General features: G+C 52.2%; 1 protein-coding gene across 1 annotated transcript; it reads right to left on the bottom strand.

Annotated features, from left to right (window-relative positions):
* Positions 1-3,703: 3,703 nt before the first annotated feature.
* Dennd4b (DENN domain containing 4B) lies at positions 3,704-18,768 on the bottom strand. The gene is given in 45 exon segments (XM_038311896.1): positions 3,704-4,480; positions 4,482-4,505; positions 4,507-4,586; positions 4,678-4,713; positions 4,716-4,741; positions 4,825-4,990; positions 5,082-5,208; positions 5,778-5,915; positions 5,917-5,934; positions 5,936-6,016; positions 6,139-6,142; positions 6,181-6,254; positions 6,256-6,288; positions 6,290-6,350; positions 6,438-6,517; positions 6,519-6,548; positions 6,550-6,576; positions 6,578-6,610; positions 6,804-6,926; positions 7,064-7,452; positions 7,916-8,083; positions 8,526-8,715; positions 9,657-9,785; positions 10,125-10,255; positions 10,258-10,300; positions 10,302-10,331; positions 11,208-11,334; positions 11,419-11,558; positions 11,876-12,020; positions 12,414-12,484; positions 12,486-12,524; positions 12,526-12,635; positions 13,083-13,183; positions 13,312-13,487; positions 13,704-13,848; positions 14,010-14,068; positions 14,157-14,185; positions 14,188-14,222; positions 14,867-15,111; positions 15,185-15,354; positions 15,545-15,614; positions 15,961-16,074; positions 16,076-16,214; positions 16,735-17,074; positions 17,832-18,768. Coding segments are annotated over 45 exon segments (4,548 nt in total). The 5' UTR covers positions 17,842-18,768; the 3' UTR covers positions 3,704-4,438.
* Between the last annotated feature and the right edge of the window lie 1,816 nt (positions 18,769-20,584).

Genomic DNA, 20,584 nt, shown 5'->3' with positions numbered 1-20,584 from the left:
CCCGAGTGCTGGGATTAAAGGCGTGCGCCACCACCACCCAGACTAGATTTTATTTTTTTAAAGTTGGTGTGTATGAGTGTTTTGTCTCCATGTTTGTGGGTACACCATGTATATACTCAGTGTCCAAGGAGGTCAGAAGAAAGCATCAGTTCCTCTGGAACTATATCCCCTGGCACATTGTTGTGAGCCACCATGTGGGTGCTGAGAACCGAACCTGTGACTTATGTAAAAGCAGCAAGTGCTCTTAATCACTGAGCCATCTCTCCACCCCAAGAAACCAACATTTTTGAGCATGCTTAGCATTTCGTATAGATTTTCTGTGTTACATAGACTTGAACTACTAAGATACAGCCACAGCTCTCTTTTAAGTAGTTTTGTGGATTTTATTTTATTTGAGACAAGAGTGGTACTAAGATGCCCAGATTAGCCTGGCACTTAATCTGGAGACTAAGCAGACACCTGAAAACTTGTAATCCTCCTACCTAGCCTTTGGAGTAGCTGAGATTACAGGTCCAACTTTCATGCAAATTATATAATTCTTCTTTAAATGACAAAATATCCCCTTCATTATTTTCACACAAGGAAGAGCTGAGACACAGTGGTAATGTGTCTGATTCGCAAACAACAATGATTCACCTCAAATCTGTTGTCTTTGGCCTGTATATTCCAAAGTTTGGGGAGAGAAGTTGAGTCCAGTGATTTGAGAATATCCTTCCCCTCAATACAACTTCTAAACCACAGTTATCCTTTAGTTAAGAAACCCTGTAGTTCTCCCTGGAAGACTTATTAACTCCAGCACTCGGAGGGAGGGAGAGGCGGGATCATCAAGGTCATCTTGACCCCAAAGCAAGTTCCGGGCCCGCCTGAACTCAGAAGAGTACTCTAGACCAGTCAGACTCTGCACTCTCTGAGCGGTGGTGGCGCAGGCCTTTAACTCCAGTACCCTAAAATTAGAAAAATGATGCCTAGGGAGGCTGAGGCAGGGGGATCTGAGTTCACGGCCACCCTGGTCTACAGAACAAGTTCCAGGACCGCCAGGGCTACACAGAGAAACCCTGTCTCAAAAAACCAGTAAATAAACAAATTAAATAAATAAAATTTAAAAACTATTTTGCTGTAGCCCAGTGAAGAATGCTTAGCATACTATAATCAGAGGACACATGGAGGGGCTGGAGAGATGGCTCAGCAGTTAAGAGCATTGCCTGCTCTCCCAAAGGTCCTGAGTTCAATTCCCAGCAACCACATGGTGGCTCACAACCATCTGTAATGGGGTCTGGTGCCCTCTTCTAGCCTGCAGGCATACACACAGACAGAATATTGTATACATTTTATATACATACATACATACATACATATATATATACACACACACATGGAGGCTACGGATATAGTTCAGTGGTGGAGTTTAATATTCAGAAGGCCCCGAGTTCAATCTCTGCTTTAAAAAATGGATGGACAGGGGGCTGGAGAGATGGCTCAGAGGTTAAGAGCACTGCCTGCTCTTCCAAAGGTCCTGAGTTCAACTCCCAGCAACCACATGGTGGCTCACAACCATCTGTAATGGGGTCTGGTGCCCTCTTCTGGCCTGCAGACATACACACAGACAGAATATTGTATGCATAATAAATAAATAAATATTTTTTAAAAAATGGATGGACAGCTGGGATGTAGCATAGGTTCAGGACAGGGTAAAAACGTTTGTCTAGTATGTATAAGGTCCTAGATTTGATCACCAGCAAAACACACAAACACACACAGACATACACACAATGTGGTTTGATCAGAAATTGGGCACAATAAGAGTAAGACTATTTAATTTTATTTTTTATATTTATTTAGTTTTATTCTTTATTTTTATTAGATTTTTTTTTGTTTTGGGGTTTTTTTGTTGTTTTGGGTTTTTTTTTTTTTTTGGTTTTGGTTTTTGGGTTTTTTGAGACAGGGTTTCTCTGTGTAGCTCTGGAGTCTGTCCTGGAACTTGTTCTGTAGACCAGGCTGGCCTTGAACTCACAGAGATCCACCTGCCTCTGCCTCCTGAGGGCAAACTTTCTGAAACCCCTTTATTCCTTCTTTATGCTTTTAGAACACTGGAAAAATATCCTCAGGAAAGAATGGGAAGGATTCTTTGACTACTAAGTCCTAAGAATTAGAAAGTAACACAACACACACACACACGCACACACACAGACAGGGTCTCACTAACTTGCCATAGCTAGCCTGGTATTCCTAATAAAGACCAGGCTGGCCCAGAGCTCACAGAATGCCTGCTCTAGGCAGATGGCAGGACTAAAGGTGTCCTGCCAACCCAGCCTGAGTCACTTCCCTGGCCACTCACTACTCTAGGCATTTATACTGACATTTTTTGTAAATCCTGTCGTCCAAGGTTGCCCCTGCCCTTCTTCCCCAAGGTATTTGTTTTCTTAGCTCATTTCCTTTGGTAACTGGTTCTGTAGCTCCTAGGAGTTGCTTCCTGTATTTATTTCATTACACAAGAAAAAGAGAGAAAATTCTAGATGGGCCTGAGATTAGAAAAATGATGCCCGAGGAGCCAGAGAGACAGCTCAACAGTTAAGAGCGCCACGCAAGTCCAGGTTCCACCCAAGTCCAGGTTCCAGCACCCACACCAGGCAGCTCCCAACTGCCTGCTCCAAGGGATCCAACGCCTTGTTCTGGTCACTGTGGGTACCTGCATATTTCACACACACACACACACACACACACACACACACACACACACGCAGCACACATCACACAATTTTTAATTTTTTTTTTTTTTTTGAGACAGGGTTTCTCTGCAGCTTTTTTTTTTTTTTTTTTTTAGAGCCTGTCCTGGAACTAGCTCTTGTAGACCAGGCTGGCCTTGAACTCACAGAGATCCGCCTGCCTCTGCAGTGCTGGGATTAAAGGCGTGCGCCACCACCGCCCGGCTCCACAATTTTCAATTTTAAAAGGAGTTGAAGACTGGAGATATACAGCTCTGTGGTTAAAAGATTTGCTTCTCTTGCAGAGGACCTGAGTTCTGTTCCTAGAATCCACATGGTGACTCTAGTTCCAGGATATTCAACACCCTCTTCTGGCCTCTGTGGGTACTGCATGCATGTGGTGTACATATATATTCTAAGACACACACACAACCCACATATACACATAAAATTATCTAAAAAATAAACCAAGGAAAAGTGATGCCCATCTCCCTGGCCCTCACACACAGAAGAGTGCTACTCCTTGCTTCCTTCTTTCCATTGTTGTCTCCAAGGTCAGATCACAGTGAGGAGCCCAGGAGCCAGAGTAACGAAGGAGAGCTGGGAGGACGGCCAGAGCTTCTGATACACAAGAGGGCTGGAAATGGCAACAAGTGAGGCAAGCTATCATCTTTGTGAAGGTACAGAAGGAGCTGGGGTCAGGGAGGGGACAGGAGGAGAGGAAATAAGGCAAAGATGAGCTCAGGGCCCCCAAAGAATGGAGTCTTTGTGTGGGGTACAGATGAAGGACAAGGGGGTGATTGTGTGGGAGGGCCGGAAGTGCCACGCAGACTGGCACCACCATAGCCAGCACTGGATTCACCCTTCTGCGCCAACAACTTCCTATAAACCAAGTTGCAAGGATGTACCTGATGGTTACAAAGAAAGGAAACACAGCAGAGAGAATGTGCAGCAAAGAAAGATAAGGTACCACCCCAAATCCAGAGAACAGGAGGCACAGGGAAAAAAGACAGAAGCAGCTTTTACTATATTTACATCCAACAAAACTTTGCAGAGAACAATCCTTATTGCACAGGTCAAGGCCATGGACGGGAGAGGCATTTCCCAAGGTGGAGTGGACAAGAAGGATCGGGACTAGAAGAGGCACCAATTCCTCCCAAGGGAAGCTTGGGACTCCTCTGGGTCCCGGTGCATGGCTCTCAAGGAGTTACAAACTTAATTCCCTTCTCTTTCTTACGCTCCTTGAGAATCTCATAAGTGTAGGAGCTGTGGCCTCAGAATAAATAAATAAAATAAAACACTAGGACTGCCTTGGGCTCCTTTAGCAATGCCAGAGAGGAGAAGTGGGGATGAGACTCCTCCCATGGGGCAAAGGCTCAGGAGCTCGAAATCTTTCCAGTTGTTTTTTAAAACAAAAACTTCTAAGTCTCCCAGGGCACTGCAGATCTGAGGATACCCTGGGAAGGAGGCCCTGGAATAGGATGGAGAAAGAATGGACTTGTGCCAACTTCCCCAGCTCTCCTCACAATCAGCATGAACAAACTGGGCAGGCTGGAGATAGGGGAATTGTGACTTTTGGTATCAGTGAGTCCCTCTTCCTGCTATTTCCACTTGGAGCCTATGGCTGAACAGCCTGATTCAAATTCTTCCATGAAAGGAACAGGAGTCAGGCTATGTCTAGAATCCATTCTACCTCACCTCTCCACCCAGGGCAGAAGAGGTGGGTTTAAGGGTCCCTAGCATTCCAAAGGTGCTCCAAACATTTTCGAACAGTCAATGGGCCTTGGGAGTAGGCATCTGTGCCCCGCCGAAGCCTCAGCTCCTCCTTGCCCATGCTGCTGGCCAGCTTGTTAAAGGCAGACTTGTACTTCTTGTCGAAGGCCACTAGGGTAGAGGATGGAAATTGATGCATTAGGACCTCCTCTCATGTCTGGTCCCACATCCCTTCTCTTCAAGCATCTGATTGCACCTTTACCTATGTCCACGGTGTCCTTGCCCAGCGCAGCCATGTCAGGAATAAGATCTCACGGTAGATTCCCCTGTAATAAACATAGAAGAGTATCAAAAGCAAAGAGGTGCCAAAGCCAGGTCGAGGGCCCCCAGGTGAGCGAGCGCATCATACCTCTGCAGGTGCAGGCCAGTGGGAGGGGGGCCCTAGGTTTCCAGCAGGAGCCCGACAGCTTTATGAACCTCGTTAAGTCCAACATGGCGCATCACTGACTCCAGTAAGGTCAAGCTAAGACATGAGGGCACTGGGCCTGGCCATACAACTCGCTGTGGGATCTGGCCTGGACGAAAGGAAGGAAGGGTTACCAGGATCACCAAACTCTCCAGATGAAGAGCCCGGCCCTTTCACTCCTAGATCAAGTACCAACTCACTGTGGACCCTCCAGAGCACATAGAGAGGTGGACAGCTGTTGGGGTCGGGGGTCAGGACATCCCACAGCAGACGCACGTGCACAGAGGCTGGGTCAGGGGTTAGCCTAGGAGATGGTCCCTGGGAGGGCTGAGATAAGAAGAGAAAAAGCCAGAATTAGGCAGATTACAAGAAAGGACAGACGGACAATGTTCAAGGAACAGAGGGACATCACCAGGACATAATAAAGAGAAAGGGAAAGAACTTATTTTGGTGTTACTGTATTTTGAGACAGGGTCTCACTATGCAGATTAGGCAGGCCTGGAATTCACAGAGATCTACCTGCATGCCTCCTCCCATGTGTTGGGATTAAAGGCTGGAGCCACCATATCCTGAGGAAAGAAATTCTCATCTACCAGTTCTTACGAAGGAGACTTTGTTTTGCTTTATACATACCTAGCCCTGGGCCCTAGGATGTATGTGATGAATACTGGTGAATAAACAGGAAAACATTAAGCCATTTCTAGGGACTAGTCACTACATCAAGCACCTATTCCATTAGGTTCCTGCTTATGCCATTTGACGACATCTGGGTCAGGTGGCAATGTGCCTGATAAATGGCTTCCCTTCCCTGCTAAGGACAGAGAGGACGTAGGAGACAAAGAGTTGAGAAGGAGGAGGGAACTCGCAGGAGGCAAGGACTACACAAGAACGCTGACCTGGCCGGGTGGGGGCTCATCGCAGGAGGTCAACACCAAGCCCGGTAGAATACTAGGCAGGCGTAGGCGTTGGAAATACCACAGGAGGTTCCAGAAGATGATGGGGTGGGCAGCGGGCAATTCAGGCAAGGCCAACACCCTCACTGCCTTCATTCTCCAACCAGAGACTCCAGTTCCTTCCGCAGTACCAGAGGGCTCAGGTATGCCCATGCCCCATTCTCAACTCTCCGGGAAGCACTCTGTGGGCACAAGCAGGAAAGTGGTCAGAACATAGATACTAACGGCCCTCACCCAGAGGCTGTCTCCCAATAACTCAGCAAGTCCAAAAGCCTTTGCAAGCCCCTTGTCCATCTGCCGGCACCCCCCTTATCTCCCCTCAACGGACAACACACTCCCACCTCACTCATGTTCCTCTGGTCAGCCCTTACCCCCACATAGCATTGCAAGATGCTGGGGTTCATCCAGGGCAAGGCAGAGCCCTCCGGTCACTGAGCACAGGGCCGGGACCCCCCAGGGACAGGAGCGTCTTGACTGCCACTGGCACCAGCAAGGGCAGACTGTGGGCTAGGGGCACTGTGGGGAAACAGCAGGAGGTGTTAGCTCTTTGAGCACCATCGCCTGTCCCTCCCTCCCACAGCATTTTTTTTCTGGCTTTGGCACCTGGGTCGGGAATCAAGGGTCTGGACACTGAGCAGGGGCACAAAGGGAGAGGCACAGAAGGGGCAAGTTGTATTGAGGTTTAGAGTCATCGGGTGCCCAGCCAGCCATGAGTTTCCTTCTCATACACCAGGGAGTCACAGGGCACGGCACAAGGAGCAGCTGGACAGCAGAATCTGTGGGCAAGGAGACCCCAAGAATGAGCCTTATTTGATTCCAGGGCCCCAAAGCCCATGCCCTTCCGTGCCCCTTCCATCTCGAAACCTCAGCCAGACCTCCTTCCACCCCCTCCCCTTCCCTTGCTGTTGGGGAAGGGTGGATGTGAGCTGTGTGTGTCCCAGCACAATGGTGCGTATGGGGTGTGCTCACTTCTAGGGAAGGAGGCTGGAAAGGTCCAGGGGTGTCAGTGAGGCGCTCCGAGGAACGGCGAAGGCTCAGGCTGCTAAGAGAAGACTCTGAAAGATCCCACTCACTGCCCAGAGAGGCGGAACTCTGCCATTACAAGAGAAAGCACAGTCAGCTAGTCCTTTGTTCCTCTCACTTAGGATGCTGGTTTCAGCCACTCTCAGAGTCACCTTTGGGGGCACTCTCCCAGTCAGCAGCCCTCCTCTCCCTTTCTCACTGGCTACCTCAGAAGCAGTGGATCCAGGGCGTTCTCGGGGCCACAGAAGGCTATCCATGGGACTTCGGCGGGCCGCAGGAGCAAGGTCGGTGGGCAACTCAGGTGGGGGTATGCGGGAGACAGAGGAGCGGCGGGAAGGGGTGAGCAGCTGTTGGAGGCGGGCACCCAGCCCTTTTCTGGGGGTGCCCACCTCCTCCTGACAGCTACTTGTTTGGGGACCCCGCCCACTTATCCCTTCTAGGGCCTCGGTGGAGCGGGTACTGAGGGCTGATCCAGAGCCCCCGGGGCTTCCTCCAGGTGCCAGTTCTTCCCCCGTCAGACTCAGGTCTGACAGACTTCCATCCTGCCAAGGCACAGGTGATCCATGGGGTTCGAGGACCCCCAAGGCCTCTATCACTGCAGGTCAAAGAGAATGGAGAGATGGAGTACTGCACTACCCCCGCTGCTCTACCACAAGTAAACACAACTCCTGCAGCAAAACTCAGAAGTCAGGAGCACTGGCTGCTCGCCCCGAGGACCCACATGGCAGCTCACAACCATGTGTAACTCCAGTCCCAGGGGCTCTGACACCCTCCTCTGGCCTCCATGAGTACCAGGGATACAGGCGAAATACTGACATACATGCAGGCAAACACCCATGCACATACAACACAATTTCTAGAATGCAAAGTGTACAAACCACCAAACCTGAGCATCACAACTCGCCATAACATTTAGGCAAGATTGCCTCAAGGGCCTACGGGCCCACTAAGGTTACAGGGAGCTGCCCTAAAGACGGCCCTGGTCTCCCTTTCTCTGCTGAAAAGTTGTTAGGACACTTCGATGGGAGGATGAAGGAAGGTCAGACAAGGGTACTCACTGTGCGCTACACCAGCCTCCACAGTGGGCTGTGCCCCTCGAGCACTGCCTAGGCTGCCACTCTTGACCAGGCGCCCGGTGGGTGAGGATGGCTCCCGCAGACTTCGCCCTGCCCAAGTAGTCTGGCGCTGAAGAGGGCGTGTTGGGGAGGGGCACTCCAGACAGGGTTCTGTAGAAAGCACAGACTGAAACAGCCCCTTAGGTAGACCTGGGTTTTGCAGGGTTTCTCCCCCGTAGAACTTTATCCCTCTGCTACCAAACAAACACAGGTTATCCACGCACAGAAAGGCCTGCCAGTCCTAATTGTCTGGGTCTCTCCTAGAACTCACTCTGTAGACCAGGCTGGTCTTGAATGCACAGAGATCTGTCCCCCTCTGCCTCAGGAGTGCTGGGATCAAAGGATTGTGCCACCACTACCTCCCCCCACTTTTCTTTCTTTTAATACAAATTCTCACTACGTATGCCAATCTGGCCTGGAACTCACTATGTAGCACAAGGTGGCCTTGAATTTGCAACAGTCAATCATCCTGTCTTAGCTTCCTAAGTGGCAGGACTGCAGGTGTGAACTATCACATCTGGCACCACAGCTAATCTTGCCAGTCCCTACCCACCTGTCTGAGAGCTGCCCGACTCTTGATGCACAGCCATCTCCTGCTGCTGCTGCTGCTGCTGCTGCTGCTGCTGCCGTCTGTCTTTCAAGGGCTGGCGGAACTGAGCAGCCCCCAAGACGACATTCCGGAGCTTGGCCCAGCGTAGGCGTCCACCCGGTGTACCAGATGGCCATTTGCTTTCCAGCACAGCCTGTCAATCACAATGCCCACCTAGTGATGCCTTATCTCCTGTCCTGACCCTGGGGACCACCTTTTTCTCTAAACATGCTGGCTAGGACTATCTAGCCAATAGCTTACCCAGAAAGAGAAGCCCCAATTGAGGCATTATCAGTAACAATGGAGTAATGGAGAAAAGTGTATCTAGCCTCTACTATTCATCCATTATCTATTTGCCTGCCTGCCTGCCTGCCTGCCTGCCTGCCTGTCTGTCTGTCTGTCTATCTGTCTATCCGTCTATCCATCTATCCATCTATCTATCGATATAGGGTTTCACTATGTAGCCCTGGCTGCACTGGAACTCACTCTGTAGACCAAGGATGGCCTTGAACTCACAGAGATCCTCCTGCCTCTGCCTCCTAGATGCTGGTATTAAAGGTGTGCCTCGTCATGCCCAGCTAGACTCCATTTATAAACTGAATGGCTTTGAAGAAATAATCTCAACAGCTTGACTATTTAGTTTCCTTTTCTGAAAAAGAGGAGGCAGTTTAGTATTATGGTTAAGAGGCTGAATTCTGGATATAATTTTGTTTATATTCTGATTCACTAACATGCTTACTATGGGACCTGGGGCAAATTACAAATTCTCTGCAACCTCAATTCCTGAAATACGGGGATGACCATTCTATGCCCCGGGGCACTGTGGGGATAAAATGAATTAAAATATGTAATGTGTCTGGAACAGTGTCTGGCATGGAGTTTAACGCTGTTGTAAATAAGAATCAAAGTAGCTAAATCTGAAAAACCAAAAATCAAAAACAAACAAAAAGCCTCTGTCTGCAAAGGCAACACAGAAGCACAGAAGATGACAGTGACCACAGGACCATGGAATGGGGACAGCAGCAGCTGTCAAAGAACAGCATTCTCCCTAAATCAGGTCCCAGCACAGACTGCCATCCTACCCAAATTAAGTACCTTGTTGTAGTAACCGTAGGTGATGGTGTTGGGCACAATGCCTGCCCGCCGCATGTCTAGCATGACTTTCACGGACAGCACAGGCTGCCCATAGTGTGAGCAGAGCTGCATCAACACTCGGTAACACACCTAGGCCGAGAGAGGCACAGGATGTCAGGATGTAAGGGATTTACTGCGACCCAAGTCGCCAAGTCTCAGCAAGCACACTCTTCCAGCCTCCTAATTCTCGGAGGACTCACTGGCTCCCGGCAGCTCCTTCCTTCCTGCAGCTCTGGATGCCCTGCGGTCTCCATGGCTTAACCCTGCGCATGCTCATGCCCTCTGGTTGTTGGCAGAGCAGCTCCTTCAACTCTGGCTGCCCCTCCACCTCTACCCGGTCTCCACCAAGTTTTCCTCAGTTCCTAGAGCTGCCACACCCTTGCAGGGTAGGAAGGGGTGGGTAGGAACACACGGGGAGCAAATGCCTACCTCATCGGGGAGCACCACCTTGCGGCTCTCCATCTCACGCAACACGTGGTAGGCTTTATGCAGGGCTCGCACCCGGGAGGGCGCCGACCGCACATAGGCAGGCAGGCACAGGAACCACAGTCCATAGCAGGACCTAGTAGGCACCGGGCCCACAGCTCAGGCACAGCGGCTGACTTCTAGGGCCATTCGCTGTGCGACCTTCATCTCTAGGTGGGGCAAGAAACACACCAAGGTTAAGACCATGCCAAGGCCAGCACAAATCTTTATTTCTTTATTTATTTTGGTTTGTTTGAGACGGGTTTTCTCTGTGTAACAGCTCTGGCTGTCCGGGAACCTCGCTCTGTAGACCAGGCAGGCCTTTGAACTAAAAAAGATCCCCTGCCTTGCATCCTGAATGCTGGGATTAAAGGTTATGTGCCAACCACCCGCCTGGCTCAAATATTTTTCTTTTTTTTTTCTTTTGATAATTTTTCTGAGATAGTGTCTTGTCATGTGGCCTAGACTGGATTCAAACACCAGTTCTTGCCTCAACCTCTGAGTGCAGGACAATGTGAAAAGTAGCACTCTCCTGAGACACAGTCTGTGTTCTAAGGATTGTAGAGGGCTGAGGCACTACCTAACCTACAAACCTCCTGGGTGCCTCCGTGGAGCAGGGTAGCCTGGCCCTGGAGCATGGGTGGGCACCTTGCAAGATGTAGCTGGCTCTCCTGATGGCAAATGACAATGTAACCAAGGCTAGTTTTTATATAGCATTTTGTTGGGTTTTTATTGTTTGTTTGTTTGTTTGTTTTTGGAGACAGGGTCTTACGATGTTAGCTTTTGGCTGTCCTGGAACTCACTATGTAGACCAGGCTGGCCTCGAACTCAGAGATCTGCCTGCCTCTGCCTCCCGACTGCTAAAGTCATGCATCACTATGCCTGGCTGTACAAGTGTGGGGTTTTTGTTTGTTTGTTTGTTTGTTTTTATGTACCAAGCTTATGTAAACCTCCCAGCAGTTTATGGGATAAGCACTATTAATAACCTCATAAAGCAATAACCACTGTGCCAGGTCAGGTTCCCCTCTGCGGCCTATTGCTAGTTACCTGTTTGGTTCGGCGAGGCGCAGGACTGCTAGGGGCACTACGGGATGGGCCCGGCACAGGCAGCGCTCCCTGTTGTTCCTGAGGAGACTCAAATAGCTCAGCTCTTAGCTCTGGAAACCCATCATAACTGGAGAGAAGAGGCAACATGGGGGCAGTTAGCACAGGGCCGAGCATGGGCCTTGGGAAAGGCGAGAGGAGGAGACAGTCTTACCAGTACTGGGGAGCAGATTCACTGCCTTCCAGTACTGGGGGATCCTCTGGGGGTGTGATGAAGACAGTGAGCTCACTTCCTGAGAGCTCCTCCAGTTCCACTAAGGGTGTTGGCTCGGGCTTCTCCTGCTCTGGGTGGACCTGGAACAGGATAGGAAAGGATTAGCGTTAACAGAGCCAGGGTCCCCAAAAAATGGTGTCTCCCAGAAAAACATGTTCATGGGAAAGAGTCGTGGAGATCCATCTGGAGGGAAAATGTTGAGGATGAAAGGACAGTAAGCGGAAGAAGCCGACCGTGTCTGGCTGCACAGGTTGTATTGTCTGTGCTTTGTCTAATTCCAGCGTCCATCACAAGCCACGGCTGAGAGACACAGTTAGACAGTGGACTGGAGAAAAACCGAGACGACAGGAGGAACCCGATGGCAGTTGGTGCATACAGAAGGGACAAGGCTCAATACCTTATCGACACAAGAGTCAAAGAACTCAAGGGCAGCATGGCGGGCAGAGCCAAAAGAGCACTCCTCGATGAACTGCGAGAACATCTGCGTGTGCAGCAGCTGCGAGTACAGCTTGTGGCTCGAGCGTTCCCGGGACTTGAGGAAACTGTGGGGTCAGGGCTGGGTCACAAGGGGGGTACCACAGTTCTCTATCTGCAACAGCCCTCTCCCCTCTCCTCCCTGGACTCAGCTCTTAGCTCTCACCATTCAGGATCTATGGCTCTCAAAGTCACACCTCCCACAGAGCAGCTCGGTGCTCCAACACCACAGTTAGGGTCCTTCACAGACCATGTGCCCAAACCGCTAGGCACCACCAGGTCACCAATGTCCACCGTACTCCAAGGGATCCCAGACAGCAGGACACATTCACCTGCATGCCCTTATTTCCTCCAAGACCAGAAGAGGGGAGGGATACGCAGTCTCTCTCGCTTTCCTCAAGGAGCCCAGCCCCTTAACCATGCCCTCCCTCAAATCTCTTTCCAAAGACAGGCGGTCTTACTTACCCTGAAGGTAGAAAAGGTTGTCGACATCACGAGACCCCTCAGAGGGGGCCTCGGTGAGGGGGCGCAGGGAAGTCCCTGTAGCCTTTGAGCAGGCAAGCCATGAAGCGAAAGAAAGGCTCCCTGGACTTCCCGCTCCAGGCGTGTCCGGCGGCCACACACTGCCTCGTAGTCAGTCAGCAGGAATTCCAGGGAGGCCTCCTCTTCTGGTCCAGTGTAAGCTGGGAATCAACACGTCTAAGAGTCAAGGTCAGCACCCACAGGGCTTGCCTCGTCCTGTTTTTCAAACAGATGTCTCCATTCCCAAAAACATTTTTCTCTGCTCCCCTCCCTGCCTCTCCCCTTCAACCCTCTCCCAAGGTCCCCATGCTCCCCAATTTACTCAGGAGATCTTGTCCTTTTCTACTTCCCATGTAGATTAGATCCATGTACAGCTCGCTTTGGGTCCTCGTTGTTGTCTAGGTTCTCTGGGATTGTGAACTGCAGGCTCACCTTTCTTGATGGGCTCAGAAATGCTGCTCCCCTGCCCCTCCTCCTTTATTTCACTCCCACCAAACCCAAACTCCTCTAATCACTTCAGAGATCTATCGGTCCCTGGACCCTCCCCTCAGTTTGGAGATTGGAGGCCAACAACAGCCTCCAGCCTCTCAAGCCCATAGGCTTCTCACTCTGGTCCAGCTGCTGGTACAGATTTGTCAGTGTGGCCAGCAAAAGCTTGTATGGTCTGCGGGGCAGGGTCCTAGCAGAGAGGGGCTTCTTCTCCTCCGTTCTAAGAGATAAGATAAGGAGAAAGGATGTTGAAGCTTCTACGAGGTCCTTTTAGAGCCAAGCATGAACCCACATGCCAGCCCTTGCATGCTCCCCTCCCTCGCCCACAGATGATACTTAGTCTCATACTGGAAGAGCGTGTTGGTATCGAGATCAACACAGATGACATCAGGAGGTGGGTCATGCAGATCGAAATAACTGGAGTGGATACCCACAATGAAGGGCACAGGGGCGCTCAGCACATCCGCCAGCACCAGCGGGCACAGCGGAATGTAGGGGCACTGCCAGTGCAGTGGGAAGATCATCTAAAGCACCGAGCAGTGAGAACCAGTGAGTACAGGGCCCTGACCTTGAGGAGGTGGGGCTATGCTGGAAGAAAAACCCTGACTCTAACAACCACACCCAGGCAGAGACTGATGACCCTCTCCCTACGGCAGGAAAAGGAGAAGAACCCAGTTCTGGATGGAGGGACACCAGAAAAGAACAACTTGGAGAAGTAGACCAGATAAGGTGGCACTCACTGAGACAAGGGCCTCGCAGACACTGGTGAGCAGATCTGGCCGCAGCGAGTGGACCAGCAGTTTGTGCTCTGTGAGCACAGCCAGCAGCAATGTAATAGCCAATTCTGGGCCCAGGTTCTGCAGCAGCTGCAGAAAGCTAGCACCACTGTGGGATGCGAAGGAGGAAAAAGGGTCAGCAGGAGACTCAGGAGCTGGACACAGACACCACCTGGGCTAGTCTGCAACGGGTCTCAGCAGCTGTACCCATACCTCTTGTTATACCCATGTCGCCAAAGGTTCTCCCCTCCATTTAGGCACATAACATACCTGAGGGGCAGGGGTGAGGAGACAGGCTGACAGAGGAGCAGGTTGTCATAGGGAGACATCTGGAGAGGAGCCAGAGGTCAGGCTACTCATGCCAGCTCCTGCCGACTCCTCTCCTTTCATCAGCCCAGCCCCAGGCTCACCTCTCACCTGCACTAGGATGCGTGGTCTCTGTGGGAAGGGAACGGGACGTTGTGAATGAAGTGGGAGATGTGCCTAGGGAGAGAGGGAGAAGGTGAGGCTGACTCTTCCGTCTGTCCCTGGCCAACCCCGCTACAAATTCTCAAGACCTCACTCCTCCCTGAACCCCACCCCTTGCCTTGGATCAGCTTTATACACAGGTCTTATTTAGATTAGAAGAGAGATCCCCTTGCCTGAAATCCCCTCATCTACACAATGAGTTCCAGGCCAGCCAGGGCTGCCATGGGAACATCTCTAAAAAGAATAAAAAAATAAATAAACTGGGCGTGGTGGAGCACGCCTTTAATTCCAATGCTCAGGAAGTCACCTCTGTAACTTTGAGGCCAGCCTGGTCTATGTGGAGTTCCAGGCCACCCAGGGCAGGAAGTAAATAAACAGTAAGTCCTGTTTCATAAGTAAATAAACAAATAAATAAAAATAAGAAACAGATCTGTGCTGAGCATACACAGACCTAGCCAAGCCCCAACTAACAAGTGCAGGCTAGATCCAGGCTCCACTTACCCATAGCCAGTAGCTTAAATGGACAAACTATATAACAAAACAGAGCAGCCCTGTCTCCTGGATGCTCGGCGTACCGTACCCCCAATTCCATTCTAGTGTCTCCCATTTATCCTCTCTAATGCCTCACAACTCCCCAGTGTCAGGAAAGCCATGCTCACGCTTCCAAGGGCAGACGGTGGGGGCCTGAGACGGAGTAGCGGTAAAGGAAGGTAAGGAAGGCTCTGAAGGCTGGGAAGGCTGGCCAGCGGGACAGCACAGCAATGGCGCGCCGGCTGCGCACGGCTCGGCCCCCCAGTGTCCGGCCCCGTTCCACAGCACTCAACAGGCCCAGTGCCCGTGACTGCCTTTCTGACAGCCTGGCCCTTGGGAACGCTTCATAGAACTGCAAGGCGGCACCATACACCTGGCAGGGGTACAGGAGTGATCAGATGGGTTCTTGCATTGCGTGGCCCCCGTACCACACTCCACACACCCACCTTATCACCGGCAGCCCCTGTGAGCACAAAGGTGGAGAAGACGGGCACCGGGTACTTGGTCTGGGCAGGCCAGCACTCAATAGTGGCTCCCATGGGCAGGCAGAAGACTGGCACTGACTCGGGCAGCGGGAATGCCTCGTTGTCTTCCTGTGGGTAGCGGCCCAGCAGCTCTGTGCCCCAGCAGAAAAGCACATGTTAGAGTGAAGCGATCCGTTAGATTCCACGTAAAGAAACTAGAGGGTCCCAGAGAAGGGCTAGATGCAAAGGGAAGTCAGTTCTGGGGTTACTGAACTTACCAAGAGACACCAAGTAGAGGAATGGGGAGGGTCAAAGGGTAGGAAGGACAAAAGGGCCACTCACCTGCCTCATACACCAGCGTGTTGGCCTTGGCCAGGCCCACCTTGTAGCACAGGTACACTGCTGGGCCCCACTGCCCCAGAAACGACAAGAGATAAGCAGACACATCACTAACAAAGGTTTCTGGGGCCCATCTTCTCTCTCTACCACCCTTCGGGTGTCTTTTGTCTTCCAAGCTGCCCCTAATTCCAGACCTCCAGGTAAAGAAACAGCATACCCCCCAATTCCATTCTAGTGTCTCCCATTTATCCTCTCTAATGCCTCACAACTCCCAAGTGTCAGGAAAGCCATGCTCATGCTTCCAAGGGCAGTCAAGCCACCTCTCATCTGGCTCTGGTGTCAGCGGCCTTGGTTCCCCATGTCTACACCTTTACACCAATGGCCCAGGTTTTAGCTATCAATACTTCAGTACCACTCACCATGCCAGGGTTGAGGTTGCGTGGCAACCGGCAGTAAGTGTGAGGAGTGCCTTCACCCTTGCTGGGCAGAACCAGGCAAAGGTCAGTGATGCCCAGGGCATGCAACCCTGCCCCCCTCTGCTGCCCGCCGGTACATGAGGTAGGTGCGAGGATGCCCAGGGCCAGGAGGGGCCAAGTTGGCTGAGTGACTATATGGTGTCGTGTCAAGCACTCGGAAGCCAGGTTTAGGACGTTCCTTCCCTTCATATAACACCCTTGGCACAGAGAGCACAGACATCAAGAGGTCAGCATAGAAAGACCGGATCTGCCTACCTGGTCTCCTAAACTTGCTATGTTCTCTCACCCTTGCCAAATGCTGGTAGTACAGCCCACCACTTCTTACTTACTATGTCTTCTAGGATCCTTGCCTTCCATTTTTTGCCCTTGGCTCTACCTCTCAATTAATAACCATTCCTGCAAGCCATGCCCTCCCCAGTTCTATGAGCCACCACCGCCCGGCTGCCCTCCCCAGCTCTTGAGTAAGCACCAAAACCGTCGGACTCTTGGCGAAATTCCTCACATGGTTTATCCACTTGATATCCCGAACCAGCCAGTGAGGAGTTGCTAAAGAAACACTCACTGGCTAGTAAGCAGCAGCACAGGCAGTAAGCCCCTCCTCTCTGACCTCTAGCCCATCCCATGTGCCTCCCCTCAACCCTTATCACTACCTCTTCTTAGCTCACTCAACAGTCCCTCCCAGCTCCCCCTAGTGCCAGCATGAATAGGGGTACACACCCCAGCTCAACGAGGGGGGGCTTGTCACGCCCCCTGCGGTAGCAGATGACTGGCTGAGTTCCACCCAGGAGCCCAGCACTGAGCTCCAAGGGGTGGCCACCAGCAGACGTCTGGATGCATGTGTAGCCCTGGGGCACCTCCTCGCCCAGTGCTCTAGCAATGACTGCCACATCTGTAATAGGTTCAGCTGGCCTAGGAGGGCGCCGGGGCCCAGTAGGTTCAGGAACCCAGGTCTCCTCAGGCATAGGTGCTCCATCTCCTGCAAGCCCAGCCACCACGAAATAATCCACCAACCGGGGAGGCCGCTCCTCAGCCATGGCCCCCCCTTCACTCACGGCATCTGAAATGGTCAATTGAGAAAAAAGATGAAGCAAGAGGGGCTAGTGTTCCCATGGCAACCAGAGGCTAGTGTTCCCATGGTTCCCATGGACCCCCCCCTTTCGTCTTCCTAGTTCTTCTAAGGAAAGGTAGGATGATCAGCCAATCCTGAACTCTCCCACCTGTGACATCACCAGACTCTCACATCCCACCACAGCTCCTTAGAGACCACTAGGTCCCTCCTTCTTAGTGACATCAGCTCCCTCTTCCCAAAGAACCCCAACTCCACCCTACAACACACATCTGCCACTGCTCACCTAGCCCTTTGAAGGCCTGCCCCTCTTCACCCCTCCAGTTAGGTCTCAGAGAACACAGGGTTTTCTGTAAAGGCCTGAAGTCCCATCATTCACTCTGGCCTCCCCAACCTTAACTTAGCCTTTTCACAGGTCTCTGGCCTTCCTGCTCTGGTAGCAACTCCATAAGAACCTTCTGATACAGCTAATGCTCTTAAATCGCCCATCCTCACATTTTTAGAAGACCCCACAGGTTTCTGGGAAGGCTTGTAAAACCCAAGATTCAGCTTCTGTTCAGACTTCAAGTATCCTTTTCTTTCCTAGCTTAACTTTACCACGTTGGCCAAGCTCTCAACTCCAGATCCTTAGTTGTCTGTAAGTTAGGTACAAAGGGACTATGGGAGATAGCTCCAGCCATTCCATGCCAGTGCCACCCAGACCCAGACAGAATCAGGCCCACAACAGCCTACTGGTAACTTTTCTCACCTGCCTTCATGGCCTGACCCTGGGGAGTGGGAGCCCCAAGAGTCCTGAGGTGCCCCAGGGTGCGGAAGGTGGGAAGAAGCCTGGTGGGTGGCTTGCAAGGGGCTAGAGGCTGGGAGAGTGCTTCAGAGGGGAAGGGAGGTTACTTCCTGGAGCGGGTGCAAAGGGGAAGCTGCAGCTCAGCAGAAGTCAGCCTATGGGTGTGTGGTAGCGATGGGAGGGGGAAGAAGCACCGCTGAAGATGCCCGCAAAGCATCAGACCAAGGCAAACCCCACAATGAGGACCCTGGGCAAGGCAAGGGAAACTCCCAACGTCTCCAGGATGCATGGTCTATTTAACCTCCCTCAGAGAACCGGAGCCAAGTCAGCTCTCTTCTTAACCTGGCCTCTGGACACACATGCCCCAACTCAAGCTAAATTTAGCTTGAGCTTCTCCACATCTGAGGTGAAGCCAGGAGTCAGCGTCAGCCTCCTGATTTAACTCCACGACACAGCTCACTCTCTTATCCACTGTAGGCCAATAGGAGCTCTGTGCCCCAGTCAGCAGGCAAAAGCCGTTAGATGAGACCCTCTATGGTTAAGTGGGTGGCTCCGGACCAACAGGACTTGTGCATACAAGCGTACCCTCACCTAGCCAGGAGAGAGTCCTATAAAATGCAGCCTCTTCTCCCTTGGGGAAAACAACGGCAGTGGAGCCACACTAGGTTCCAGCACCCACATGCCGGATGTCGGGAAGTTGGGGCTGGGGCAGAGGGCGCGCAGCGGGGGAGGTGGCTGAGCAAGGGGCCAGAGGGCCGAGAGGAGCGCGCGCAGGCTGCCGAGAACGTGACGGCAGCAGCGCTAGCAGCCGCGTGACCCTAGCGGGAAGGAGGGGTGCTCTGGCTTGAGCGCCCGCCGGAGCTCCAGGGTATAGGGTGCCGGGCACAGCTAGCTATCTCCGGGTGGCGCCCTCCCCTCCACTTTCACTTCCCTGGGAGGGAGGAAGCGGAACCAGATGCGCAGCGCAGAAGAACAGCTGGGGACTGTCCCTGGCGCCGACCGCCCTCCGCCCGCCCTTCCCCGCCCGCCGCCCCGCCCGGTCCGGCCCCTACCTGCCTGCCCTGGGACTCCCCAGCCGGCCCGCTGACGGGTGGCTTGGAGAGCGGGCTGGCGGGCCGGCGGGCGGCTGGGCTGCTATCCAGCCCCGGACATGGCGCGCTCGACTTGGGAGCCGCTCGCGCCTGGGCTGAAGGAAGATGAGGCGGGCGAGAGCGCCGGGCACGGTGGAGAGATCTGGGCGGTCCCAGCGTCCCCGCGCGCGGCGCCACACGGGGACTGCTGCCGCGCCGCTAGCTCCGGCCGCTCGGTCCTCCGGCTGCCCCGGTGCTGGGGACCCCGCGCTCTTCCGCGCGCCCTGCTTTCTCCACTCACCACCCCCCCACCCGAGAGCAGCGAGCACCGCCGCTATTCCACCCCCCCCACACCCGGGCCCGCGGCCGTGACCCTGGCTAGCTCCGGCCCAGCACCCTGCCGCCTGCAGCGCGACCCCTGGTGGCTGGGAGGGCCCCCTGCAACCAAGCGGATCCCCACCACCCAGCGGACGAGCAAGACACTGACCCCAGTTGGCCCCCAAGTCAGAGCCGGTGCTCCTGTCTTGCCCTCCGTCCAACAATCAGATGTGGCCACTGTGCCACGGTGAAGGCCCTGAAGACCTAGACCTGGAAAACCCAGGTGACTCCCCACTTCCAGGTTTAGAACCCACTAGCCAGAGCCAGAAGTTCTCAGTTCTCCTTTCGAGAAATGACAAGAGCATCGAAAAAGAGGAAGAGAGGCGAAAAGCCGAATAGAGGAGGTGGGGAAAGCAGCGCTCCTTTAAACCATTCTGGGCGAAGGCTCACAAACCTACAAGAAATGGTTGTCTTCCAAGTGAGGTGGATGAATTCATATACAATGATAATGCCCTGGGAACATGGACCAGGGGAGCTCGCTAGACCTACTTCCTTGGAGTTTACAGTTATACTGGGAATAGCTACCCCCAAGAGAATTGAGGTTATTATACCAGAAACACACGTGACAGGGCCTACAGTCATCTCCTTACCCAGGCCTGAGGTTGAGGAAGAGTAACTTGTCTGGCCAGTCAGGGTGCCCCCTCCCCTGGACAAACATGAGGGCACATAAGGTGACTTCCTGCTGCCATCGGTTAAGAATGTTTTGGCTCTAGGACATGTCCAATTTGGGGCTCAAATCTAAGGCTGGTGATCCTCCACAAACCATAACAGCGCTGAGAGGATGAAAGCGTGCCTATAATCCTAAGCACTCAGGAAACCGAGGCAAGAAAATCAGGCAGAACTTCCAGGTAGCCTGGAATGTGTAAAAGAAATCTTCATCAAAAAAAAAAAAAAAAAAAAAAAAAAAAAAAAATCCTGGGCAGTGGTACCTTTAATTCTGAGTTCCAGGCCAGCCTGGCCAGAGTTGTTACACAGAGAAACTGTCTCAAGAAAAAAAAAAAAAAAAGGAAAAGGAAAGAAAAAACGGGGGCTGGCTGGAGAGATGGTTCAGTGATTAAGAGCACTGACTGTTCTTCCAGAGGACCCAGATTCAATTCCCAGCACCTACATGGTGGTTCACAACTGTCTGTAATTCCTGTTCCAGGTGACCCAACACCCATAGCAAAATACGAATGCACATAAAATAAAAATAAATTAATTTTAAAAAAGCAACATAAAAGAGCCTATGGCATCAACCCTCCTTAGGTGCCCAGTTATCTACCAAAGAGC

Source organism: Arvicola amphibius, chromosome 14, assembly GCF_903992535.2.
Source record: "Arvicola amphibius chromosome 14, mArvAmp1.2, whole genome shotgun sequence".
NCBI classification, from domain to species: domain Eukaryota; kingdom Metazoa; phylum Chordata; class Mammalia; order Rodentia; family Cricetidae; genus Arvicola; species Arvicola amphibius.
This window is presented reverse-complemented; position numbering and strand designations above follow the sequence as displayed.